Raw genomic sequence first — 27613 nt, 5'->3', positions numbered from 1 at the left:
CTGGCAGATCAACACTTCCCCCCGACTTGGTGTCACTGCACACTTACTGAGGGTGCACTCAATTCCCTCATCCAAATCATCAATAAAGATATTAAAGAGGATGGGCCCCAACACCGACCCCTGGGGAACACCACTGGTGACAGGTCACCAGCTGGATTTCACTCCATTCACCACCACTCTCTGGGCCTGGCTGTCCAGCCAGTTTTTAACCTGTCCAAGCCACGGGCTACCGGCTTCTCCAGGAGAATGCTGTGGGAGACCGTGTCAAAGGCCTTGCTGAAGTCTAGGTAGACTATGTCAACAGGCTTTCCCTCATCCACCAGGCAGGTCACCCGGTCATAGAAGGAGATGACTTGGTCAGGAATGACTTGCCTTTCATGAGCCCATGCTGACTAGGCCTGATGCCCCGGTTGTCCTGCACATGCTGCGTAATTGCAGTCAAGATGACCTGTTCCATCACCTTTTCTGGCACCAAGGTCAGGCTGACAGGCCTGTAGCTCCCCGGGTCCTCCTTATGACCCTTCTTATAGATGGGTGTCACATTAGCACCTCTCCAGTCATCTGGGAACTCTCTGGATGACTATGGCTGCTGATAGATGATGGAAAGCAGCTCAGCAATCACATCCACCAACTCCCTCAGCACCCTCCTCAGTTGGATCCCATCTGGCCCCATGGACTTGTGACAGTCCAGGTGGAGCAGCAGGTCTCTTTTTCCACCTGAACTGTGGGGGTTTTCTTCTGCTCCTTGTCCCAGACTTCCAGGTCATGCAGTTGAATAACCTGAGAATAAGTGGTCTGGCTAGTAAAGACAGATGTAAAGAGGACATTAAGAACCTCAGCCTTTTCCTTACCCTCAGAAATCACGTTCCCCCCTACATCCAGTAAAGGATTGAGATTCTCCTTGGCCCTCCTCTTGCTGCTAATATAGTTATAAAAACATTTTTTGTTATCCTTAACCATAGTGGCCAGGTTGAGCTCATACTGGGCTTTGGCATTCCTGAGTTTTTCTCTGCATATCCTGGCAACTTCCTTGTACTCCCCCCACATTGCCTACCCCTTCTTCCACCGGACATAAACTCTCTTTTTCTCCCAGACACTCACCAAAAGTTCCCTGTTCAGCCATGCCGGTCTTCTTCACCACCGGCCCATCTTATGGCACACAGGGACAGCCTGCTCCTACACCTTGAAGACTTCTGGAGGAGCGTCCAGCCTTCCTGGGCCCCTCTGCCCTTCAGGACTGACCCCCAAGGACCCTCCCTACCAGTGTCCTGAGCAATTCAAAGTCTGCCCTCTGGAAGTCCAAGGTATCAGTTTTACTGGCCCCCACTCTCCTGACTTCAAGAGAAGAGAACTCTACCATTTCTTGGCCACTCTGCCCAAGACAGCTCCCTACCACCACATCTCCCACCAGTCCTTCTCTGTTCAGGAACAGCAGGTCTAGTGGGACACCCCCTCTGGTAGGCTCACTAACCAGCTGAGTCAGGAAGCTGTCTTCCACGCACTCCAGGAACCTTCTAGACTGCTTCCTCAGGGCTATATTGTATTTCCAGCATATGCCCAGGATGTTGAAGTCCCCCATGAGAACAAGCGCTGGCGACTGAGCGACTTCCACCAGCTGCTTATAGAACGCCTCATCCGTCTCTTCATTCTGGTTTGACGGTCTGTAACAGACTCCCACCAGGATGTCCACCTTGTTGGCCAACCCCCTGATCCTTACCCACAGGGATATTGGCATATTTTTATTCCCAACCCCGAGCTCAACAGCATCAAAACACTCCCTAATACAGAGCGCCATGCCACGAACCCTCCTGAGTTGCCTGTCCCTTCTGAAGAGCTCGTAGCCATCCATTGCAGCACTCCAGTCATGGGAGTGGTCCCACCACATTTCAGTGATGGCAACTAGGGCATAGCTTGCCTGACACACCATGGCTTCCAGCTCCTCCTGTCTGTTACCCATGATGTGTGCATTGGTGTAGATGCACTTCAGTTGTGTCATTGCCCTCACCCCTAACCCAGGGACTGCTTCTCCAGGCTCATCTCTACAGAGCCTCATTTCATCCCCATGCCCTTTCATACCTAGTTTAAAGCCCTCTCGATGAGCCCTGAAAACCTGGAACATTGTCTACAAAAGAGGAGGAGCATGGATGCAGACTTTAAAACATCTTGGTCCCTCTGCTGGGAGGGAAACTGTAAATCAGAGCATGTGTGTGAACGTAACCTACCCTTTTACAGTTTACAAATGGGGCAGTTTTGTGAAAGCTGGTCTTACCAGGAACAGAGTCAGAGCTCTTGAAGGGCTGGGAAATACACTGGGTAGCTAACAGCTCTGACCGCGTACGCAAATACATAAAAGATGCAGAAGCACTCTTCAGTGCCGTTAGCCAGACAAAGCTACGCTTCAAACTGACTTATCCAACTGCTTCCCACCAGGACCGCACTGAGGAAGAAGGAAAGCTTGGTTAAAGGAAAAATGATACAATCTGCACTTATTTCCTACGTTTGTACTCCCCCCTGCCTTCTACAAACAGCAGCAACAATGCGATGGGATGAAGTTGTTCGTTAGGAGGATTAAGGTACTGATAATGGAGCAAGATGTTCCTCCAAGTTATATGCGCACATGTTCATGTAATAGACTGAAAATCTTATTTTGGACTTTCACTGTGTCGTAAGTAATTACAGGCCAAGAAGTTTGTGCCTCTCCCATTCCCACATTTCTGCACAAATAAAGCGCATTCCCTCCAACCTTCCAGCCCCATAGCCATTGAGGTAAGCGTGAATATTCTGGATTTTCAGCAAGATTTGTTCTACAGATTCACAGCTAGGATTCTTAAAGATCTTATTTTAAATTAGCAACTTCTCACCTTCCCGCCCCAGCAGACGTTTTTGCTAACAAATGCCTGGTTTGTCAGCAATTCCCTTTCAAGCAGACAGACTCACTGCCGACTAACCCCGAACATGCATTCAAAGGAGCTAGAGCCCTGATTAAGTAAAGCTTTTGGAACAATGGGAAAATATAGTAGGTGAGAAAGCTTGCACTCCAATGGCCATTGTTTTATTTTATTTATAGATGGAAGAAGAGCGCACAGTTGAACTAAATCTAGTACTGTTTGTACAAAAAGCCGTTTCTTCAGCAGTAAAGCTGCTCGGTCCGTACTGAGGATGGCTATTAGTCAGTGCTGGCTTTTAGGACTAAAGCTGCTGACCATCTTCAAGACGTTTCACTGTACGCTTTCACATCGACATCACACACAAAGCCTTTTCATATATCAAGACGTGTGAAAGAAGCTCCCCAACAGAACACCGATGCTTGACTGCTCTCCACCTTGTAACTAGCAGATTATAATGGCTCTTCACTCTAAATCCCCCAAAGATCCAGTTATTTTCTTGTTGCATGACTCAAGTCAGCTTTCACTTTTGAAAGAAAATTACAAATTCTAACCTGTGAAACAAGATGAACTTCCAATATATGAGTTTTGTTGTGTTTTTTTTTTGTTTGTTTGGTTGGTTTTTTTTTTAAGAGTCAAACTAGTAAATGACAATTCCTCCCATCAGGGTAATACGTTGCACACAGAACTCTTTTTTTCATTGTTGTGATACAATCGTTAATCGATGAACGGGTGCATGGTACAATTGTTGAAGAGCAATGCACAACCCATTATCTCCCTGCGTTCCAGAATTTACTGTATGTGCCATCACAACTGCCTAACATTAATCCCTTCTGAATAAATTTAACAGAATACTATCTCCACTAGGAACATCAGGCCCAAGAAGAATTAATTGCTTCTTTAAACTGAGAAGTTCTTTAAGAGGTCTTACGCGCAAACTATGCCATACCAAGACTTTTCAGTAGCAGCAACATCCAGCTCTTCAGGTTTTAAATCTGGAACAGAACACACATGCCTAAATGGTGGTTTTTTAATCCTTGGAAACTGTATTTTTTATCTTTTTCTGAAGGTAATTCCTTTGTACACAGAGATAAAACCTCCTTAGGCTTATCTGGGGAAAAAAATGTGATGACTAAAATCTAAAAACGGTCTCATCTGTGCTTCTTTCTAGCTCCAGCTGTAGATACTGAGTTTTTTCCTCCCTCTGAGTTTATAAATGCTACACAATCACACCTGCATAGCAAAATAAAGATACTTTAACACATTAACCTACAGATTTACAGATGACAACACTCCTTCGGCTTGCTTTCTTTGGAAAGAGTTGCCCACAACCATACACGCACGCATGAAACTTCTTCTCATGTAGGAATTCATAGGTACTCTATAAAGGGGAAAAAGCATTCAACCAAATTAGTTTTCATCATCCTGCCTCATGCAGAGCTTGAAGCTTCTTCACGAGACAAATCTAGCCTCACTACGAAGTGAGAATAGGTAGAAATTCAGCATCTCATTGAATCCCTGCCCTCATTTTTCTGCAATTCTATACTTTAACCTCTTTACCATGGACACTTTTATTAAGTTTTCTGACACTTCCACATCTGGTATTTTCCAACTGCAACTCTCAATACATGAACATATCCTTCTTTCCTGCCCTAAGAAAGCCTCCCCGAAGAAGCAGCCGGCTCATTTTTGGATTTTACACTTAATGTATTTTTCTACTTCTATTCAGACCAAACTCAGCACAAGAAGATACCACGCAACTGAAAGCTTATTCGCTACTATATACACCCAGGTTTCTGTATTCACAGCACACGGGTGCTCAGAGGAAAGCAGTCCAAGGCTTGCTCCAATGACACACTCAAATAAGTAGTAAGCTATCTCTCAGCCAAGTGAGAAATCACTTTTTCATAGCATGACCCTTCTTTTCAGTGTGCAGCTCTCAAGAAAACATGCTCAACGAGGCAACTAAAGACCAGGCTAGAAGAAAACAGACACACATGTGGATGTAGCTGCATGCAGCTGGGCACCGATTTGCTCCCTTTTGAATTCAAGACGGAAACAGGGCTAATGAAACTGCTTGGAAGAGGGCAAAGAAATCTGTGCAAAGGCGAGAGCCAGCCAGCAAAGCCCACCCTAGGAACTGCTGGCACATTACAGGCAGCCACCTCTGTAATTTAGTCGTTTCGGAACCAAACTTCTTTTGATGAGCACCTAATTTATTTAGAATTCAAGATGAGAATAACTTGTCAGAGGCTTATTACTCTGCATCTACTGCTTGCTGAACTACACAGCTTAAACAGCTGTTGCACATCCTTTGTCAGAGCAGGTAGAGAGACATATGTTAAAACCAAATTATGTTGCTATTAACATACACACCCAACCCCTCTTCCTCCCCAACGGGCAAGTTTTCTCCTCTTCTACATGTGCAAACACTGAGCACCGCTGCCCATCTATCTGTGACAAGATCTCTAAAGCTGCTCGTTTCTATCACCAGATATTGTGGGATTTCAGCCACTCCCCACAAACAATCAGCTCAAGGCCTCAAATGAAGTGCCAGCAGTATATAAATATAGCTTGCAATAAGCCCACAAAAAACATATACATAAACATGCAACACATTAGCATCAATTCTGCAAAACCACAGGAAATAGTTAGGCATTAGTTTTGTGAAAACAGCTTTTAGCATCTATTCTATTAGTACTAAAGCCCCCAAACATTCATTTGGCAATTCTACATAACGCGATGCAGCGCGGCGCTCGACAACTGCATCATCCAAGAAGTGCATTCTCATGCCCATACATTTTCCTCCTTCCCTCCCTCCCTCCTTCCTCTTCTGTTTGTTGCACTCAGTCATTACCTCATGCTGGAGGTGATGAATTTAATCTCTTCCCAACCAAGGTCATGCCGCCCTGCCCATCAGTGCTGCATGTGGCAAAAAGGAAGCCCTGGGGTGCTGGTATTACTACTGTTATCACTGCTGTATATGCCTCCCTCCTAAACGCTCATTTTTTAATCAGAGAAAATGTGTGATCCGAGAAATCACCACCAACTCTGCATACGAGTACTCAGAAGTGTGACCTAAATCTGGTGGTTTAGATTTTCATTTTGTGCAGACCAACTGCAAACCATCAGGGATCAAGGGCTGTAAACAGAAGTCACTAGAACGTGAAAAGCCTCTTCAGATCTAGCTACCCTGAATTACACAAGCAGTTTACTCTACAAACACAGCCTACTGCGAGTGCTGCACAGCCCAGTCCCCAAGCACAGCAAGGACCACTGTTCCCAACTGCTGCCCTGGGCTGCTGAGGGGGAAGGAACAGAGAGATGCTGCTGGGAAACCCCTGAGAGATGCTAGAGACATCCTTTGCTGTGCTTCCCAGCTCCTTGCTCCTCTGGAACTTGGAGCACTCTCCTTGCCCCACTGCAAAGGGCAGATTCCAATTTGTTTAAACCCTTCATGTTTAGATAGCTCTCCTATGCATCTCTCTTTCACTCTCAAGATGTGTTTCCCCATCTCTCTCACCTTCTCTTTACTTCTTCCTTCTCATTTCTCTTACCTTCTCTTTACTTCTTCCTCCTCATTTTCAGCAAGTCAGTGCTTTCTCTCCCAGCTACACTACATCCAACACTTCTCAGCTGCTCAGTTCCCTCTTTCAAACCTTCACACATGAAGTGACAATTCCCTGGTTTGTGCAAAAACACTTCCATCTTTCCCAGATCATCTGCCCATATCCTTTGGGGACTTCATATTTTTGGGACCAGTCCCTCACATGGGCTCTCTCACCACAACCCTACTTTCAGCGCTCTGTTCTCCAGTTTCAGGTGCCCAATCTACAGCACCATGGCACATCTTTGCATCTCTGCTCTCCCTGCCTTTGTGAATCCAGCTTTGTAAATCCCGCTTCCCTTTCTTTCCAACCCTTTTGCCTCCAACACACTAACACCAGCGTGCACATTTTGCTTGGGTTCAGAAAGGGAATGGACGAGGGCTGACCCCCCCGTTCCAGCCCCAGCATCCAGCTACTTGACCAACCGCATCGACTCCCACATGCCTTCTCACCTCCGTTCTGTACTTCCATGCCTCTGACCTCCTTAGTGCACGAGGATGACATACCTCTTTTCCTCTGGTGCCTGCCTTGACTGTCAGCTACAGCTTATTCCCACATTCACCTCAAACATCTGCCTGGTTAGAGTACAGAAGAACATAAGGAGGCAGAAGCCTTGAGGTTAGAGGCTGAAGCTCCACGTGACTTTGTGGGGAAGATAACCATTGCTGGGCCAGGAGCCGTCAGCAGGTGATCCGTGTCAGCAGCCTGGCACACGCGTTCCTCCAGACATCCTTTCTTTGGTGCTTTTTTCCTGGAACACAAAGCTAATTTTGCATGTCATCTGCTACGTCGAACTGGAGCATGCTCTTCTGAACGCTGACAAATGGTTTCTAAGTTGGTCCAAAAGGAATGGTTCAATGACACCTCCCGTGCCCTCCAAAGCTCAGCGCACCACTGATACTGCCAATGGTTTCCGCAGGCCAGGCACTGGAGGTAGGGTCCTGAATTAAAAGAGTCTCCACATAGAGACACCACGAAATAACTCATTAAGGTGGTCAAGCTCCTGCTTACCTTTCTCTCCCAATGCCATTTACATCCTCTAAATTTCCAGTACCAGTTTAATCCTCTAAATAGGAGGAGTGCTGTGGGCTTAAAATTGACCTAACCACCTTGATGTTAATATTTCAAATTATTAAGTCTTAGTTCTCTAATGCCAATAAATCATTTATATGTGCACATTTAATTAACAATCCAATCAGTAAAAACAACTTAGCATTCACATAGCATACTTTACCAGAGGAACCAAAGACACATTACAACATTAATTAAGTGTAACAAATGTCCTGGTGAGGCAGCTGAAGTATTATCCTACTTTGACACGTGGGGAAACCGAGGCAACACCCCCAGTGGATTTGCTCAAGGTTAATCCAGATGTTCACAACGAGACACTGAAGACAAGAAGCAGCAAGTAATACCCCTGAGATTTCACTCTTCTAATAAGCATTCCTTTTCTGAGCTGTGCTATTTACTTATTTGCTGATGAGAAACCTGTTCCAGCGGCACTCCTCTCCCAGACAGACTAGGGGCAAAAACCCCATCAGGCACACTAAAACACCCCCCCAGCCCACATCAGCCTGCCAGGTGAGGCTGAAGGCACTGGGTCCAACATGCTACCTAGCCGAGGGGTTTGGACAACATGCAATGGCCCTTCAATATTGGAAAATACCAGGAGCCCCACTATCGTCGCTCCTCTACAAAGCTGTGTCTTCACCTGTGCATCATGCCCCACGGAGCCCATCCTGCCACTGCCCCTTCCCTTCTCACACCCACGCCAGCTGTTTGAGGACACGGTCCTCAGCCTAAAGTTCTAGATCCAGCACTTCTGTTTGAATCCCCCGTTTGGTACAGAAAAAGCACTGGTTCCTGGGACTGATGCTATAGCTGACAGCCAAATTGATTTGCCCACAGTGCTGTCAGTGATGGCTTTTTTTTTTTTGATAGTGCCTGGCAGCCACCTGGAATTCAGCACAGCAGCCCATCCCAGGCAAGTCCAGCCTTGTGCTTGCTGAAGCTCATTAATTCTGCTCTGTATGTAGTTACTTGCTGTTGTAATGCTTTAGATTTCCCAACTATCACATGGTGAAACATTTCAGACCCAGATGATGCCTACTGTCAGTCCCTTTAATCCAACTGCATGCCTGTAAGCAAAAACAGCTGCATTTTCACAAGTTTTCACTGAAATGCAGAGGAGCTCATCTCCTCAACCTCTTTGGCAACTGGATCTCTGAAATCAGGGGACCTGAGTACTGATGCAAAGCCTTATGATGGCAGGATGCAGAGCCTTCCTTCTCCGAGCACAGTGATGCACAAAGCCTTGCTTAGCAGCATGGGACTAAACCCACCGCATGACGCCATTCCCTCAAAGCAAAAGTGGAAGAACAATTAATGCATTATTGGCACAGATGGTAAAATCAACACAAGAGAACAGGTTAATCCTAAAAGATGTCAGGAATGGCAGAAAGCCAAGCTGAGTCAGGCTGGCTGGGTCAGCAAGAGGTAATGTTTGGCAAAAAAAACTCACAAAATGGCTGATGGACTGAGGAAATGAATTTATTTAAAACTGATAACAGATTCATACTCCGCTACTGTTCATTTTATATGGCTTGGCTGTCAAGCCTTCAGGGGCAATAAACTGTCACTTGCTGTCTGCTTGGACAATACCTAGCAAATTGGATCTTACACCAATTGCAGCTCCTCTGCACTGCCCTAACGAAAGTCACCTCCACCTGCCACACGTGCAAAAAAGCTCATGTTCAGACAAGCTGAACCCAGACAGTTCATTTGTAAGCTTTAACTGTAATAATGTCCCCTGAACGTCCCCATCCGTTCTGACGTCAAATCCCACCGTCAAGCCAAAACAGAACTCTGATAGCACAGCAACGAGGGAGCCGCGGCAGATGCTGCGCGGTGCCTGCAGCAGGCTGCTGGCTGGAGACCACGATCCGTAACCTCTGACTGCTGCTAGGCGAAAGGGCTGGGGCAACCGTGGTTCGGACTGCACAGGTTAACGTCTCCCTCTGCAAGCAAGCCAACTTTGAAGGCTTGGGACATACGATAAAATCCTGACCAGTTTGTTAATGGGTCTTGGAATGACGCTGCACAGGGACTCGAGCGCTCTGATACCTGCAGAACACACATTAACTATTCTGGATGTTTTGCTCATGCCAGCTGGAAAAGAAACACGATGGTTTCACTGCATCTGCAAGGCTTCTAATTGTGTTTCTGGATGGGCCAGAAGTTTGGCAGCCGTGGAAATCAAAGCCTTCATTTCTCTTTAAGCCAGGGCCGGTATTTCTAACAGCAACTGGAACAAAATCAAGGGTCTAAGTGCCAATGCTGAGGATGCTGTTTGTGGGGGGAAAAATGACAGCACACCTAAGACGCTATACCTCCACCACTCAAGGCTGCAAACAGGGAAGGTGGGGGTTTAGGTGTCTGCGTGGCCAGCAGAGCTACAGCAAGGGCAGGGGAAGTGAGGCACAGCAGGAGAATCAAAATATCTGACCCCCGTCAGGCTGCTTCTACCCTAGGGGCTGCAGCTGCATGGTGGTAAGAACAGAAGAGGAAAGGATACCTGCCTGCAAGACAGCCCAGCTTGTAGCTCTATAAACCACTACAGGAAATGTAAAAATAAATATACACAAAAATATATACACACCCACTTTTTTTTTAAAGCAGGAGAAAATACACAAGCTGCAACTCTGAACACAAGTGTTTTCACAGAACAGTTTTCATCAGACTGGAAGGAGATGTGTCAGGAAAAAAAGCTAGAGGAGATTTCAGGGGGAAGGCACAAGGACAAAGATCCATGAAGCAGCTTAGAACATGGCATGGCTTGTGTATCACGAGTGAAACCACCAGCACCTGGTGAGAGAAAAGGGACAAATTGTTTCTTGCAGAGGAAGTGTTAATATTAGTATGTATATAAGCTTCATGAAGTTATCCCTATACTAATGTTATTTATACCATACACCTGTTTTGGAAAGAGGACATTGATTTAATGAATAAAAGTTTAATTAAGGTAAAACAATAGTTTCCATTAATCTTGCAACAATTCACAACCTGCTGCTCTCCTTTAACTTTCAATCCAGCTAATGGTATAAACAGGCTCAACTGCAGCACTACATACCTGAAACCTCCTGCAATGCAGACAAAGCAGTGCTTTACCTAGAAACAGGAAGCCTTCTCTCCCAAAAATAGCGTTTCAAAGTGCTCCAAACACAGCAAGCAAATATTTTCACTGGCCAGGGCATCATATGAACACACAGGAAAATTACACAGTAGATAATCTGTTGATAAACTAGAGGTTGCCGCTGAAAACCAGCTACAGCCTCTAGTCATTTTCTTCCTCTGCCTGCTATTCTGGTGCAACAGGGTAAGCACGGATAAGGATGGGGCAGCAGAGCTGGGCATCCTCCCCCAGCCAGCAGAGCCATCCCCCTGCTCACCCACAGATGAGAACGAGGTTGGAGGCAGGCTGGCTCGAGTTCAGCATGGTCTCCGTAAATCCTTATCGTCATGAGCACATGCACAAGGGAGCTGAACTAGACCTTGAGCTGGGTCGTGCTTGCAAAGCTGTCAGGCAGGGTGCTGCCTTTCACTTGTAACCTGAAAGAAAGCTTGGCATTGCTGAAGGAAGCTATGTTGCAGCCTGCCTGACACTTTTGCGAGTCAGCTCTCAAAGGAAGGCCACGCTGCAAAATATCAGCGTTGATTACCAAATGGTACTGCTGGTGTTGAAAGACATACAGTAAATTGAATTTTAATAAAGGTATGACTGTACATAAAAGGTGAAGAACTTCATTAAACATAACCGTGCGGCGTACAGATGATACATATGAGGTTGTTTCTCTAATATCCTACTTCTGATGCTTTCTCTACTGCATTTACCTGGGGGAGAAGGGAGCAGGAAGAGACAATGGCTGCGCCTTAGCTACTGAGATTGATGAGAGCACAGCTTTATAGCTTTAGTGCAGTAAGTGCCAAGCGTGACATCTTCCCTACTTAGTTCTGCAGAATGAACTATTCAAAAGGTAATAATGAACTTCACATCATCTGAAGGACTCAATTGTGCTCTGCTGCCTGCTTCCCTGATCCCATCCATCTAAAACAGCCCAGGATCCAGAAGGACAAGTAAAACCAGCAACAGAAATGCACCTGAGAAATCAGAAATCACTGGGTCATTCAACTGTTGAAAAGCATTTTAGATTTAAAAACTATGAGAATGCAGAAATAATTGCAATCCTTGGTGGGTTGTTAAGTCAGAAGAAAAATGTAGGATGTCTTCAAATAAGTTCACTGATTGTGAGAGAAAAAAACAGCCACCCTAACTTGACACACAACCCTTACAGATAGAGAGAAATTTCCCTATTCTTTCACCTCACCTCCCTGCAACTCTCTCCTCTTGGAGGGATACCAGGAGATGGCCTCTGCATTCTAATTGCATTTGCTACTCTACTGATCGTGTCAGTGGGCAAAATCAGTGGGACTTACGTATCAGGTATTCTCCACGATACTGGATGAGAAGTCACCTGAAGCTCTAGATGGGCATTTTTGTCTACAGCCTTTAAATAATTCAGGGAGAGGAGCTGTCAAGCTGAATCTGCAAAGCCCCCTTGACTTTGTACTTACACTATTAGCCCGACTGCCTATTGTTTACAAAGACAAAAGGGAAAACATTACAGGTTTATATGTCCGCAGAGGAGGGGAGTCAAGGACTAGAATAACAAGGGCTATCAGTACAGAAGCCAAAAAATGGATGGGAAAGCAAAAGATTCAATAAGTACAGTTGTACCAGCAAAACAGGATAAGAGAGTTCCTGGTTCAATTGTGCTATAAACAAACAATGCCAGTGGTTGCACGCATGTCATTCTTTAAAAAGGAAAGCCCCAAATGCAAATGGTAACTTCAATTAATTAGCAATTAAAAGCACTACTTTTCAGATACACAGCTGCAGCCACCTCTTCCAGATCTGTCTCACTTCTGCAAAACAGTGACAGGAACCAGGCAGCAGGCCAGCGCTCATCCAAAAAACCTCAGAGAGCAATTCCATCCTCCCTGCTTATCCTTTCAGTACCTGGGCTTTCTGGGCAGACAAACACGGTGAGGTCTGTTGAAGATTCACTGGATCCTGTCTGGGGACACCAACAGATGAATGCGATGGCCCTTGGCATGCCAGGGAGCTCTCACACTCTGAGGTGCCTTTTAGATACAAATATATGGATATATTTAAATGACTCTGGGACATGAGCAGCTTTGATGGGGTTTTGCACAGTCATTTTCAACCAAAACTGTAAAGCTGGCTCACAGGAAATTACTGCCTCTTGAAGCAGCAGGACGAATTGAGAAGGAAGGGGAACCCCAGGACGTACAGACCTGCTCCATCCCATGCACCTCTCCAGCAGAATTTAATCACCTCTCCAGCCAGCTTACTATAAACCTAACGAAGACTTGAAAAAATGACTTCTTCATACAAAGCACAACAGCTCTGATTATAGTCTTGCTTTACTACGGGGCTGGGCTACCCCTAAGCAATTATGCTTAGCTTTGGGTTGCCAATGCCCCCCTCTGGACCTTCACAGCTGGCAGCAGAACAAGCTGTGGAAGCAGCTGCAGGAACTGTCTAGGCCCATTTTTGGCTTAAAACATGTACGGAGGGGAACGATCCAGTTTAGTTGGCTCTCCTAAAGCAGACAGAGACCTCCACTTTACTCTAGGAAGACTGCAACAGTGGACAAAACACTCTTCGTTTGCCCACAACTGGTCCCAACTGGTCCAACAGCTTCCAGCCCTCGACAACTTCTTGATTAAAGCAGTCTTTGGTACAGTCCTTTATCCACAGCTTCTGCCTGCATCAAATCCTAAATGAAACATGATTTAGTGTATGCAAATAAGCTGAAGAAAAAAGGATTCAAATAACAGAAAAATTATCATTAAATGGGCAAGTTTAACTCAGAAGGTCAGAGTCACTCTGGCCACAAGAAAGAGGCTGCACAGGACACAGGCACAACAGCGCTCGACAAGGCACGAAAGGCTCCTTTCTTATTCACCTGGTGACTGCTAGCTAGCAGCAGTGCCTGAAGCTGCAGTGCCTTTAATAAGCCCCTAAATCTCCTGGCCTTGACTACCCTCCTAAACCATAGGGAGCAGCATGCCAGCAGTGTGCTGGCTGCCAGTGTCCTTACAGCAAGGCCATTAAACAACACGTACGCTTCTTTTTTTTGGATGTAGTACATGCATCTATTACCAGCTCCCGAGTGTTACTGATCACAAACTGTTTTCTTGTGGGAGTCCTGAAATTACGTGATGGACTATCAAGCTCGCAGGTCACAGCCTGGAAGTCCTCAAATTAGATGCTCCCCTCCACCCCATGCTCTCATCTTACTCCTCCAAAAGGGAAAAAAAAGATGAAATCATTATTCTGTGCTGTAACTGGAGATTTAGGACAACCTGCGTGCTCTACATGCTTCCTGCTGAAAAACAGGAGATTAAAGAGGCATTAATTCTTAAAAGTTATGTTTTTGTTGTTAGCATCACTGCAGCATAAACACAAAGTCAGGGCTGGCAGCAGCAGTGGGAACGAGTGGAGGCTGCAGCTCTGCCCTGCAATGCCTGCTGCAGGGTCCTGGAGCTCAGCTGGACATACTGCAGGGCTGTCAAAGGGTCTGGGCAGCTGGAGCCTCCATTTGTCTTTCCTTGCTATTTTTTTTTTGTTTTGACAGAATCTGAAACCAGGTTCACAGTCTGGAAATACAGCTGCACTAAGGTACCTGGATTTCTGTCCTGGCAACTGCACAAAATCAGCAGTGGCTCAGTTAGTGGCAGACCTTTAAGCTATCAGAGGCTTTTGCAGGTGGAAGGAAACCTTTCTTCTTATTGCAAGACAAAATTCCTAATATGCTACACAGATTTAGCCCATTCCACACAACAGCTTACGACAACTTCAAAAAAAATCAAAAATATTTCCTTTCTAAAGAGCCAGCAAATAAAGAAAAAGCATCTTCGTGTGGTGCACATCACAAGCAGTTCATATGCTCGTGATTTCTCAGTATTGCAGGACTGAAAAAGGATTTTGATAAAGTGAGATCTGGGTAATGTTCTACATCACTGTTTAATGACAATTCAATCATCTTCTGGATTAAGTCTTGCTCCCGATTAATCTTAAGAGAGCGATGAATAGAAAATCCAGGTCCCCGGAATGAGGAAGATTTTATCTGTAAACCCAATTCACAAGTAAAATCATCTCTTACAATGGATAATTCTAGTACTGTTCAAGTTATTTTCACACAGTGGGTATAAAAATTATCTCTAGATATCTCGAATTGAAATGACTGTTTTTAACCCTCATTCTGAACACATGCACAGATTAACAATACTGTATCAAAAAAGGAGCTCAACAATCAAGAAATCCATTAAGCTACCAATGACACTAACAGCCAAGGGGATGTTTAAAAAGATTCAAGCCCATAATGAAAAAAAATCATGTCATTTACTACTGAAATTACAGGAATGAACAAGCCCCTTGTTTAGAGACACAGTACCTCTGATTTCATATCCTTCAGCTACACAAATATCAGAATACAAACCTGAGCTCTGCTGATGAGGGAAGACAACAAACAATTCCAGCATTTGATTACTTTTTTATTATTAATTTCCAGCTAATCTGCTTCCTCCTTCCTTTTTACTACCATTTAAATGCTCTTTCTGAAGAGATGCTGCTGCTGACTTACTCCTTAATAGACATCATGGCTCTGGAGCTGGAGAACACGGCAGGTACCCGCTGTTTCCTTGCAGGCTCTCAAAGCCTGAGAATATAGGACAAAGCACAGTGAATCTGAGAAGGTAAAAACAACTGGACTAAACAAGACTTATTTCTTGTCGCAGCAAACCTATATACACTGCTACATCAGCGGCAGGAAGACAGCTCCTGTGAGAAGTTCACAATCAACTACCCTAGCTACAGCTTCCAGGCAAGAACTAAATGATGCAGTAAGAAAGGGACCCTAAAAAAACCACAAAGCACATACACAGTATGTGTTCCTCTGGGTAAGGAGAGGCAGAGACAGCGTGGCTGAGTGTGCATCAGATTCGTTACTTCATTAACTTTTATTTACAGGGAGATGGAGTCAAATTCCTCATTTGTGTGTTACCATTCCAGATATAAAGAATACAGAAGCCCCATCCTGGCTGAGAACACGTTTGTCTGCATCATAAAACCACCTTAAACCGCTCAGAAAGGAAGACGGAAACTTTAAAGTCTATATAAAAATGAATTCTCACCCGTTCTGGCGTGGGGAGGGAGCTGTAATTCTCAGGTTCAAACCGGGGATCAAAAGCTAAAGATTTTGAGACTGTAGTTGGCTTACAAGGAGACAATCCTTGTCCCCACCTGCACGTTCAGACAGCTCTGCTCCTGGGGAAAGCAGGGAGCATTCTTATGGGAACCGCAGGGATGACTGCAGAAAGCATCCAAGGGACTCGGAGAGGGTTTGAGTTTGCAATCAAGGGTGCCCTGGGAAGGGTGCTGCCAGCGAAGTGAGCCTCCCTGCCCTGGAAGCACACTGCTATCCAAACATTTATCTAAAAGAAATCTTTAAAGCAGTATTTTTCTTATACAAACATCTGAGCACCAAAGTGATTTTCAGTGTGACTCTCTGCTTATTCTTCGTAAGGTAAATATATACTCTAACATTTTGGAACAAGGAAAACTTGCGTGTTATGAGCACAGGCTGCTGCTTGCTGCAACACCAGAACCCAAATTTCACAAGCTGCTAACTCCTGTTTTACCTCACGTTCTCAAACGTTGCCCAACTTCTTCTTTTGCACTGTCAAGTCAAGTGAGAACCTAACGAAAACAAAAAGCCTACAGCAAGATGAATCCTTTTGTACTAAATAAGGACATTTGTATTTCACTTCCAGCTCATTTCTCTCTTTCTTTTTTTAAACTGCTGCTAGCTCAAATTTATCCTTGCTAATGCTGGAGCTAACATGCAAGCTCTAAACCAAGACACATACAGAAGCACTATTAACCTTCAGTTTTAATCAAGGATATTTTGTGCTAAACAAGTCAGGACTTTCCATGAGCACACACTTCCCAGACTAAACAGGCTTTCCATTAGTGGGTGGTCTGGAGAACAAACTTGTCCCGATCAGCCTGCTTTGTAGAAAAGCCTGTCTTGGAAGAGAAAGGCAATGATGGCTCAATCGAATTGATCAACTAAGAAACTAGGAAGAAAAGAAAAATTCATGTATGCTTGCTTTGGAGGCTTGACCAAGGATAAGGATGCTAAGTCTCTGCCAGTGAGGAGGGATGTGGTTGCTCCTGCTGCAATTAGTTTATAACACTATCTGCAGATTACAGGTAAAAGGAACTTTTTTTTATGGATCTGAACCAATCTTTCCTCCCAGTATATGTAATACTACTTATCTTCCCTCCAGTATTTCTCATTATTATAAATAAGTGAAAAACAATGCAGTTGTCTCATCTGCCCGCTCCCCTGGCTGCGCCTCTCTGCTCAGCTTAATATTCACTTCAGACATAGGAAGTAAATCTAGAAAATCCACTACTGCATCGCACAGCTTACTTTCCTACAGCTTTAGCAACCAGATAAAAGTTCAGGAAGCGATTCTGATATACAACAGCATGAAAGAGGCATCGCTGTTTGAGGCACTGCTTCCCTCACAGAGCCTTGTGCAAGGGCAAACCCCACTGCGCAGCTGCACGACCGACACCACCAGCACCACTCCTGGCCAGGAGGTACTCATTAAATTGTAAAACATCATTTTTGAGCCGTACCTGATTCTCTTCCTTAGGCAGGGCTGCTTGTTATAATTGTAGGTATTCTACAGAAAATAATTGCATATCCTAATTACATACCCAAGTAGTTTCGATTCCAGCTGACTGCATGCAGGTTGCTAGCTCATCTGGCCTTGGTTAGGAGGTTGTGACAACACTGAGAAACCTGGTGGAGTTTAACTAGGTTAGAGAGACATAAATCCTTTTTGCTGCTAGAAAAGCAGTGTCACAAAAGCTGAACTTCTTGTCTTACTAACAAGCAATGCAATTGGCGTTAAACTGGTCACGAGTTACGGGGTTTCAAGATGCTCTGGGGTTTTGCTATTGATAATGGAAGTGCAGAAAGCATAAGGAAGCCTTCAGAAGGATTACTCCAAAGCCAAGAACTGTTAATATAGAGACCTACATAAAGCAAAGCTTTTGCAGACCTGTGCATAAATGCTTCTACTTCCATTTCACCCACAGGTTAAATTATCTGATCAAAATCTTGTGCTGGAAAGAAAAAAATCAGTTCATATTTTTTCCACTTCATTTAGACTCTGTAAAACATTAAATCCTTGCCAGTAAAGCTGCTTAATTAGGAGCACCAGAGCACAAGGTTGATGCAGCTCATGAACCACAACTCCTGAATGGTGGTGGCCTCGCAGAACTCGCCATCAGGAGGTGCACCAGAGAATGAGAAAAAAATATTGAGAGGTTGCTTTGACAGTAATTGAAGCAATCACTTTTTTTTTTAAAGGGGATGAGGTTATAAAACCACCTTCAAGCAGCAGTGACAGCAGAACATAAGCAGTGAGGGTTCCAAATATCCTCGGTGTGGGAATTGTGCTGCTCCACTGAAGATGACTTTTGGGTGATGGTGAGCCTGATGCCAATGGCTTCTTGAAACCTGCATCGCTCTTACTGCTCTGAAACCAGGCTCCTCCTTTAGCACGACATGGTGAGATATATTTTTACCCTTGCAGTTCCATCTTAAATGGCCCCTTCGTCTACTTCATAAACCACGAGCCAAGTACTGCCCAGCTCCTTAAGTAGCTTCACATAGCCAGAGCTCATCTCACTGGCTCCTCTGTTCCAACCAGAGATGTCAGCAGAGAGACGGCACTTCAAAAAACCCACAAACCACGAACAAACAAAGCCAGATGAACTTAACAGTGGAAGGGATAGCAGAGGCTGCTCGTGTAGTCTTCGTGATTAATTCAGAGGAGACCACCTTTTGTTGGAGCTTGAGATCAGGCAACAGAAGCTGGCTCCAGCACCTGCAAACCTTGCCTGTTTCTTGTAAGGACTTACTGCTTGCAGTGTCTTGGAGCAAAGCCCCCTGTGCAGGGACAAGAAGGGGGCGGCAGCATTATTTGTGGAGGGGGGTGGAAGAAGTGTTAGAGTTAGGCCTTCCTATACAAGGGCTATGAGTTCTGGGGGAAGAGAGCGCAAGCCCTCCCCCTCTAAAGCCTCATACTACAGAGGATGAAAAAATCACGAGGCTGAGCTCTCTCACAAAGACACCAAGAACAAACATGGGAAAAGAGAAGCTGACAACTCACAGTAAGCAGGTTTCTAGGCATCATCTGAAAAAAAAAATCTAAACCTTATAACAACCTAATCAATTGTTTACAGCCCGGCAGGACATGTATCAGAATTCAGTCCAAGGGTCCAACAGCAGCACTGCAGAGGGTTGGTGGGGAAGGAAAAATTCATACCAAAGCTTAATTTGATAAGCAAATGCTCCCTGAATATGAATCTGCTCTTATTTGCCCTCCACAGAATACATAAGGTGTCCCTGAGCATTGTCATAATACAAGCAGTTTTCTATTAACTGGTCCTGTTGGGGATACAAGCTTATGCGAAGGGCCCCACAATACATACTGCTGCTCCTCAGCCTGTATGGTACAACGGGGAACTAAGGCATGGAGCTGGGAAGGAAGTCAAAGTTCCAGGTGCATTCCTGACTTGGTTTCATCCATTATACAACTCAGACCTTCATAACGAATTGATGCTTACTAAAGCAGCAGAGTCCCAACAGGGGAGAAACACAGCCACTTACAAGTTTAATGACAGCTGCAGAGACTTTGCGCCCCCAGCTCACAGCGTGTACCATACCAACACAATTTCTATTGCGTGGGGGTGCTGCTATTTTCTTAAAACCTACGAAAGAACAAGAACCTGTGTGGACCTCTGCTTACAGTGGAGTGAACTGCAATCCATTATCCATACAGCTGCACCGCCGGGATCAGCTACTGAACTGTAGTGTCAACAGTACCCAGAGTTATGCTGACCACTGTGTCATTCACTTGCTCTAGGAAGGAGATGACTCCAAGAAGGAAGACGTCAGTCCCATCTGCATCACACTTCTCCTGGCACTAGGAGAGATGCATTGGTAAGCAAATATCAGCTACGGAAGTCTGAATGTAAGTACTGCCTTCATTCAAGAGGTATGGGCAACTTTGATCTGTCTGTACTTCAAAAACACATCACCCCCGTGGCAATTTTCTGTGATTTATGCAGGAAAAAAGATACACGCCTCACCTTGCAGGAGGAGAGAGAAATTGAGTTTGTAAATGTAAACTTACAACTAACAAATGAAGAAAAAAAGAGCCACCTACACTTCTTGGAGAGGCTATTCTTAAAATAGAAGCTAGAATGATATCAGACTGCTGCAGTACCACAGGGGACCTGAAGTTCCAGGGCTGAACAAAGGCGACAGCCTCATCCCCTCTGCTTGCACAGCCTGCTCTGCATCTAGAAAAGGAGGAGTTAACATACGCATTATGCACCAGCTACCTGCTGGCATGCCGTGTCAAGCCCTGAAACAGCAAAACAGGGGAGGCGAGGCATCTTTTTCTGCCCCCAAATGCCCCTCAGCAGACATGAGGAGCATGCAGAAGCCAGTGCTCGGGGCAGTGCCTGACGCCCTTCAGCCCTGTCCTTGGTGCTCGCCCCCCGTGCTGGGAGGGAGCTCAGAGGGCACCCTGCAACCGGGGAGAGGTGGTAATGAAAGAGCATTTACCAATATTTGTCTTCTTGTACGAAGGAGTCCAACTTAAACACTTTCTCCTAAAGCCTATAATTTGCATAATCACATTACCAAGATGGTCTTTCACACGGACCAAAGTGTCAAAACATTGATGTTTCAATATAATGCATGAACTGTTAATAATAGAGGATGTTTTTCCCCAAGAAGTTCTCTGCAGTTGGACTTCAAGGGTTGTGATGAGGAATAAAACACTGTTAGAGTAACTTTTTTTAAATTAATTCTCTTTGGCCAAACAAAACAAAGCCCCAAAGTGAGTGTTTGAAGAGATGTGGGTATGAAAGAATGTGGGCACGTTCAAAACCAAGGAGCACGCGTACTGAACTGGTGACTTTTTTTTAACGTCTAAGGTAGAAATGACTCTGCACACAGTAGTTTTCAAGCGGCATACAAAACAAAATATACCATGTATATTGGTATGCATAAGTAATAAGCTAAGATTTGGAAAAAAACTCATCATGCCTGATGTTATCTTGCAATATTCTAGCTGCCACTGAAGATCTGAGACTCCCAAGCAAAGAAAGGAGGAGAAGACATGAAAAAGATAGATTGTAAATATATTTTATTTCCCTTCTAAGACTGGAAAGTGTGAAGCAGCTAAGTAAAAAAGTCAAAAACGTCTTGTTTAAAGCACAGCCAAAGGCCAGAGAGAAGAGGGCATTTAGAGAGGAGCAGGAAGCTATCACACAGCTTCCAGCTTCACAGCATGCACGCTATGGGGCTTAGGCAAGTTCCACCAGAGGAAGAAAATCTTTGAAGATTTTTAGGAGGGGAAGAGGAAAAAAAAGAATAAATCTGATCAAAGCTGTGTCTCCTAGCTTTCTTAAAAGCCGATCATTCTCAGCTTGCCATAAACTGCTGCGTGTATCAGTCACAAGGGAAAACTACTGCATTTCCAGGACACTGCAATGCCACATCAGAGAATAACCTGCAAGAACACCACTTTGGGAGATGCTGCTCAGGAATGCCAGGGGCCAGCTTCCAAGGAACCTAAGCCCAGCCCTGCTTCAGGCAAGAAAGGATGAAGCAGAAAACTTCAGGTCCCCTCCATGGACACGCCTGCGCGGCCACCTGGACCAGAGGGAGGCAAAGGACGGTCTGGGTCTGACCACTTCAGGCAGGCTTTTTTCTCTCCCCTTAACTGCCATCTGAACAACTAGCTGAGGATGCTGTGAAAATAAGCAAACCTGAGCCGAAGTTGTAAGCCAAAATTCTTGGCAGTTTTGAGACTTTAAACTCTTCAGCAGCAAAGAAGCACAAAAATATGAAGTGTTCCTCCTGTGTCGTCGTCCCCCCCCCCCCCCCCCCAGTCCCATTGAAATCAACATTTCAAGTTACAAGGGATGTAGTTGCACTCGATACAAGTTACTCAGGAATGTCACTGAATAAGCAATTTGGTTATTTGGGAATGACAAAGGAGGTTTCATTTCTAATGTTCATAAGTCATCCAAATTAATTAGTGCTTTAAAATGGCAATGAATCACTTCCTAAAATAATTTGTATTGGCTAAATTAAATCCAGTGAAGGGAGCCAATTTGCCGATTGTAAATTATCAGAATCCACGCTAGCTCATGTGTATGCTGCGTACCATTTATGAGGCTACTGGGAAACAAAGGATGTCTACTTTTCATCACTGAACAAGATTACAGCCCTATTAAATGACCAGCTTATTGTGAAATAATTACAGGTTTCTATTTAAAGAATTCAAGCCAGACATCATTAAGAAACAAAGCTGAGTGTTGAGGGGAGTTGAAAAAACAAACGGAGGAAAAGCTTGCTTTCCAAAGAGCTGCACCAAAAACCTACCTGAAGGAAATATCTCCATCTTCAGAGATTAACGAAGATTAGTTTGGAGATGTAAGACTAGTTATGAAGATCTCTGTCACACGAGTGCCTAAAGGCAGCCTAATGCCCCAAAGTCCCACAGCCTGCTTCTCTCCCTTGTGGCTGGGCAGTTGTTTCCAGACTCCTCTAAATTGAGCTGACTGTTGTGGAGTGCCAACAAGGTGAGGAAATACGCACCAGCACCTTCCATGTCATGCAAAGGAGATGGCTGCACAGCGCTGCCGTGCCCCTGCTCTTCCTCCTGCCGCAGTCCTCCCGGCACGCAGCCCCCGACCCCCTCATTAGTGCTAGGTGCCTTGGATACAGTCTGCAGCACTGCTCTCAATGCATTCCCTTCCTTACCCCTCCAAAAGACAAAATATATGTATATTTTATATATACACACACATAAATAAGGCTTTACCTAAGCTAATTTACATAGCATTTTCCTGCTCTTATCTTTATCTCCTTACTCGTATCGAAACCTTGACATTTCAGCTTGAGAAATCTTTCCCCAGCTAACCTGCTTATCAGCAGTAATGAATACTCATGCAAACAGGTACAAAATTAAATGGAGTCTTTACAGTGATTATGATAGATTGAGCCATGCTTAATCTACATAATCAAATTGCTTCTTTGTTCACCAGTAATACCTTTTTGCTGTCCTGGGAGCAGGTTCAGCATTGGTTTCTCTTCTGACAGCTTCTTTCTGAAAAATACTAACCATGACTGGGAAAGGGGCTACTTGAGCTGCAACAATTTAAGAGACGTGCGATTCACATCTTGGACTCTGGAATATGGCAAACCAGGTCCAAACAAAAGGTGTCCCCTTTATGGAAGGGGAAAACATCATGTCTTTAGCCTGCTTAGATGCTAACAAAATAGAAGAATGTATGCAGCCATCTCAAGACCAGATTTGGGTTTCAAATCAAGTTAGATAAATCCTGCTGAGGTGCCAGAAATAAGGGATGACAGGTATATTAAAAAAACTTGACGTGGAACAGAAAGATTTAGTTCTGGGAGGATTCTGAAATGTGTCTCTGATCCTGCTTCTAACTTACCAACTCATAATATCAGGTCACTTCGGCCAACAATTTCCTGAAGTCTTCTCTACTTTTCAAAGTTGATTGTTTTTTAGAGGAAAATGAAGTGACAAATGGCTTTACCCACAAAATACAAATGACTGTCTTAAAAAAAATAATATAGCCCGTTTACCTTTGTTCAAAATGCAGCATCAAAAGCAGCACAAAGGCTTGCTCCCTGAAGTACATGCTGAAACATTTCTCTTTGAATAGTCTAACAAATATTACCCTACAAGCTAGTGCTCATTTCTAAAAATTACTTAACTGTAAGAGCTGAAAAATAAATAAGCCTTACGCAAAAAGCTAATAAGGACTTAGAGAACCGTTTCTGTAACTCAATACAGCTTCAACATGTGGAAAAAACACACTGCCTGGACCTCCGCAGCTGGAGAAGCGACAGCTAGAGTAGAAAGGTCTCTGCATCATCCTAAGCAGCGGAAGACCAAGAGAGGGGGGAACAACAGTGGATTCTGGCAAGGACTGCTGGCACAGCTTGACTTTGGCTCAGGAGAAAGGAAAAGCTTGAATTATACAAAAATAGATTTAAGAAAGAATCAATGACATTTCATCTGAAAGTTCTGGTTTAAGTTTTAATTAGGATCCAAGATTTTGCACTTAAGTGCGTGAAATGGAACACACGTATTTCTGCTTCCCAAGATAACTGACAGATCTGAAACTTACTCATCTCATCTCAAAAGGTTAATTAAAGAACAGTCCTTGAGAGCAACACCACGGGGAAACAGAAGAGTCTGTTCTGCTGGGGTGTCCTGGGGAAAAGCTGGCACGCAGCGCCCGCAGCCCCCCGCCTGAAAGACTCCCATTTGCAAACCGAACTTACTGCACAGTGACCACCGCCGTGGAGATGAGCAAGGTGGTGTTGAACTGGCCCAACAAGGCACGGAGACCAGCACAAAGCTTACCCACAGCGTTTGCTATGGCTCTTTGGCAGGTTTCCTAGCCTGTGCTGAGCTCTGCGCTTCCGACATAGGTATCCTCCAGCAGAACCAGCACGACCACCCCCAGCAGTAAGAGGTAGGTGTGGTAGCTCCTGTAATGAGGAAACTAAGGCCGGGTGACTCACTCAGGATCAAAGCCTGTAATTAAGCTAGAAATAGGCTGTAAGTTCGCCAATTCCCATACACACTGACAGCACTGCAAGGCAAAGGACTTCTCTCATCTGAGCATCATTAAAAAACACACCAGCTTTTAGGGAGCCCGTACATACACAGGTCATTTGAGAATCTTGTCAATTTAACAGACGTTATCAAAAAGGAGAATAAAAGTTCCATCATTTGAGCAAGACTTTGCGGATGTAAGTGACCTTTGGTTGTGCAGTAATTTAATTTCCAAAGAACATGAACAAAGTCTCAATTAGACCTGAGAGGACCACTGCACCCTTACAAGAGGGAGGACAAGTGTGCGGGTGCGTCGCTGAAGAGCACTTCACGTCTTGGGGAGGCTGGAGGGACGGTACAAGGAAACATGAAGGCTTCTTGGCAAAAGCAAGCGTGACTGCTTGCTTGGGATGTAAAGCAGGATGGCACGCACTGCAGACAGGTAAAGCAAAATGCTCAGCCAGTGGTTCTCAGACTACAGGCAGCTTTTTGCTGTTTTCATTACAAACGGAAGCCGGGTACTGAGGCTGCCATGAGAGAAACACTAATTTGAAAGTAGCCCAGGGAAAAGCAGAGGAGTGATAGGAAAAAAATCAGAGTGGTGACGGATTCTGAATGCCGCTTAACAAGGGAAAGCTTAAACATTATTTGGTGCAATCTTTATGGGCCTGATTTAACTGTTCCTGAATTGTTATGGTTGTAAATTCTTACGTTTTCATTGCACAGATATTTTAGTTCTAGTTATGAAGAACTGTTTGACAGCTCTTGGTGACTGCTCAGAAGTTTCCCAGTGGTTTGAACAGCAGGTTTGTAGAGCACAGTAAGCCTGGTAAGGAGCGGGCAGCAACAGAAATAATGCAAGGGGTGAGACCACAATTATCGTGTGGTCTGTAGGAAAGCTGCATAGGAGATCAGCAGGACAACCCAACAGAAAAACACTGTAGTAAAGAAAGTTAAAGAAAGGGCATATATGGACCCAGGTTCCCACAGCACATTTTTATCCAGCAGAAACAAAGTTACACAACTTCCAATAGCCACTCTTCATCTGAGATGTGCTATCTGTATATATGAAATCCCCCTAAATCCCTAGCCAGAAAAACATCAGTGACCCTACATCATTTACTCTTGTGCCCACTGCTCAAACTGAAACATCCCACTTTTCAATTTTCAATTGAAAGTACAATCTATTATTTCAGATGCTTGATCTTTGTTTATTTTTATTTTTTCTCTACTCAGAAGCATTCATCTGACATTCATGACAGTTACAACTGAATCACAGTTGTGGGGGCAGTTTCTTCATACTGAAACAGATTGGTAGATGTTACCCTTCCAAAATGTTATCTTTGTGAATGCAAAGTCTCAGGACATCAATTAGGCAACATTCCATTTTAGCTGCTTGATAAGACCGCATTTAGGATGAGCTCTTCTCCTCCTCCTCCCAGCAAACCAGTTAAATATCTGATCTCCAAACACTTACATAGGAGCGAGTCACTTGCTCAAGGTTTTTTTACACAAGGATTTTAAAGAGGCTCAGAATTTACAAGCAGCATTCTCAGCCTCCAAAGCAGCCCCACGCCTAAAGAACACTCTCAAAAGTGGATTCAGGTCTGCTTGCAGCATCAGTACATGCTTTACATATATGAATTGCCTTTCACTGAAGTAACTGCAGCCTGGGCTCACCTTTTACGTCTTTACTTATCTGAACACACAGCATGTATTTCAACGAGCAAGCTCATGTGGATAGTGTAACATTTAAATAAAGGTGCACAATATCTGTAAACGCCTTTGTTAAAGCAACGAAACTGCTGCACAACACACAAACAACGTGCACGTCAGAGAAACAGTTCTCCTTTGGGGATTTCAGATGCAGAAGGAAAGAAATTTAGACACAGGTGGAAGAATTTAGACCACAGCAGTCCCTTGTCCTCCAGGCTCCCCCTCCCATTGTCCACAGTGCTTCAGTTACCCTGCAGCTCTTGACTTTCTTACACTGGTCTGTACTATCCACAACCAGGAAAACACCAAATGCAGTCAAACCCTCAGCGGTGTCATTCCCTAAGCAAGCAGGAGGCATCCCTTTAGCACCCAGCCAGCTGACCGAGCAGGAAGCTTACCCCATCTGGAAGCGCCCTCCAGCAGACAGCACTCACAAACTCATTTGTGTCATCTTCTTTCCTGTCCTTGTCCAGGACGCTCTTGACCGTATCAAACTTGAACGTCAGCAGTGTCTTTGAGAGGCCCTTATAGTATAGGTAAAGGGAATTATTTTCGCTTCCTGGAAATAAAAAGTAAATATGCAAGATTACATTCTGCAAAGAGGCACAAAAATAAGGCTTCTTAGCTCTTTTGTTGTTTAAAGACATGACACTTCCTCCTAGCAGTTATCATCGTGCTCATGGTGCCTTAGCAACTGGGCATGCTCCACAGCAAACTTTCACAATGCTTAAAACAGAGCCAGGCTTTATTACAAGACAACTGTAAAATATCCAGGACCCCGACCTTACTCCAGAACTTCCTTAGGGCCCAGCAATCCGAGCAGTGCATCTACACTAGCGCGTGGAATGCCTGCTTGGCGTTACAGCCATGAGGCAGGTAGCACTGTCACAGTTTTGCTTGCAGTAATCAGATATGACAGCTTGGTCTATGGAGGTTTAAGTAAGAGAAACTAGACAGTGTGCAGACTTTGTTTAGAAATCCATCCCAGTTTCTGCCTTGCAAGCTGTGGAGAGATCAGAGAACACAAGCTAAGGTCCTCCTCCCCGCAGCACTGGAGCAGCCACCCCACTCATCCCACAGGGATCAGCATGCCATTGCTCTTCCACCAAGACTTGAGGATTTGCAGGGGTTCAACAGTCTGACGTAAGTGGCAAAGAGACAAGCTACCAAAGGAGTAACTGCTTAAGGGTGATTTAGTCTTCTGAAAGCTGTTCACACAGAGGGAGTCTTTGCTTCACCACGCAGAATGCTGTACTAAGTGACAAGAATGTGATCGCTTGTGTGGTCCAGGCTACTGACCTTTCTTAGAAAGATACAGGCGGATGTGTCAGTTGATAAACTTTAAAGACATACACCGTATCAACAGCAACTACATTAGCAATCAGCTTTTGGTGACAGCAAGCCCGAATCATCATATATAAGACCTCATCTCTAACGAGAGGAAACTAAGTTCACAACTCCTTAGATCAGGCTCCTTACACCATTCCCTGTGAAGGGAGAGGAGGGTGGAAGCTCAGACCAATCCTCTAATTAAGAGGTCCACGCAGCTATTTGGTA

General features: G+C 44.7%; 1 protein-coding gene and 1 non-coding gene across 7 annotated transcripts in view; both read right to left on the bottom strand.

The window, feature by feature from the left end:
• Positions 1–27613, bottom strand: part of COP1 (COP1 E3 ubiquitin ligase) — a 129305-nt gene that overhangs the window by 8109 nt on the left and 93583 nt on the right. For 3 of the 6 annotated variants that reach the window (XR_010833383.1, XR_010833380.1, XR_010833381.1), the window contains 2 exons: positions 26455–26615; positions 10152–10357 (listed from right to left, as the gene is read on the bottom strand). Coding sequence is in view for 1 of the 6 variants with exons in the window: in XM_048073338.2 (XP_047929295.2) it covers positions 26455–26615 (161 nt within the window). In the remaining 5 variants the exon portion in view is untranslated. Of the gene's footprint in view, positions 1–10151; positions 10358–12569; positions 17455–26454; positions 26616–27613 lie in introns of all 6 variants that reach the window. The other 3 variants (XR_007166756.2, XR_010833382.1, XM_048073338.2) reach the window with 3 other exon arrangements.
• Positions 13139–13272, bottom strand: LOC125183956 (small Cajal body-specific RNA 3). The gene has a single exon (XR_007166850.1). It is a non-coding gene; the product is annotated as a small Cajal body-specific RNA 3 (non-coding RNA).

Source organism: Anser cygnoides, chromosome 8 (genome assembly GCF_040182565.1).
Source record: "Anser cygnoides isolate HZ-2024a breed goose chromosome 8, Taihu_goose_T2T_genome, whole genome shotgun sequence".
Lineage (NCBI taxonomy): Eukaryota > Metazoa > Chordata > Aves > Anseriformes > Anatidae > Anser > Anser cygnoides.
Note: the sequence above shows the minus strand (reverse complement) of the source record. Positions and strands in the feature narration are given on the sequence as shown.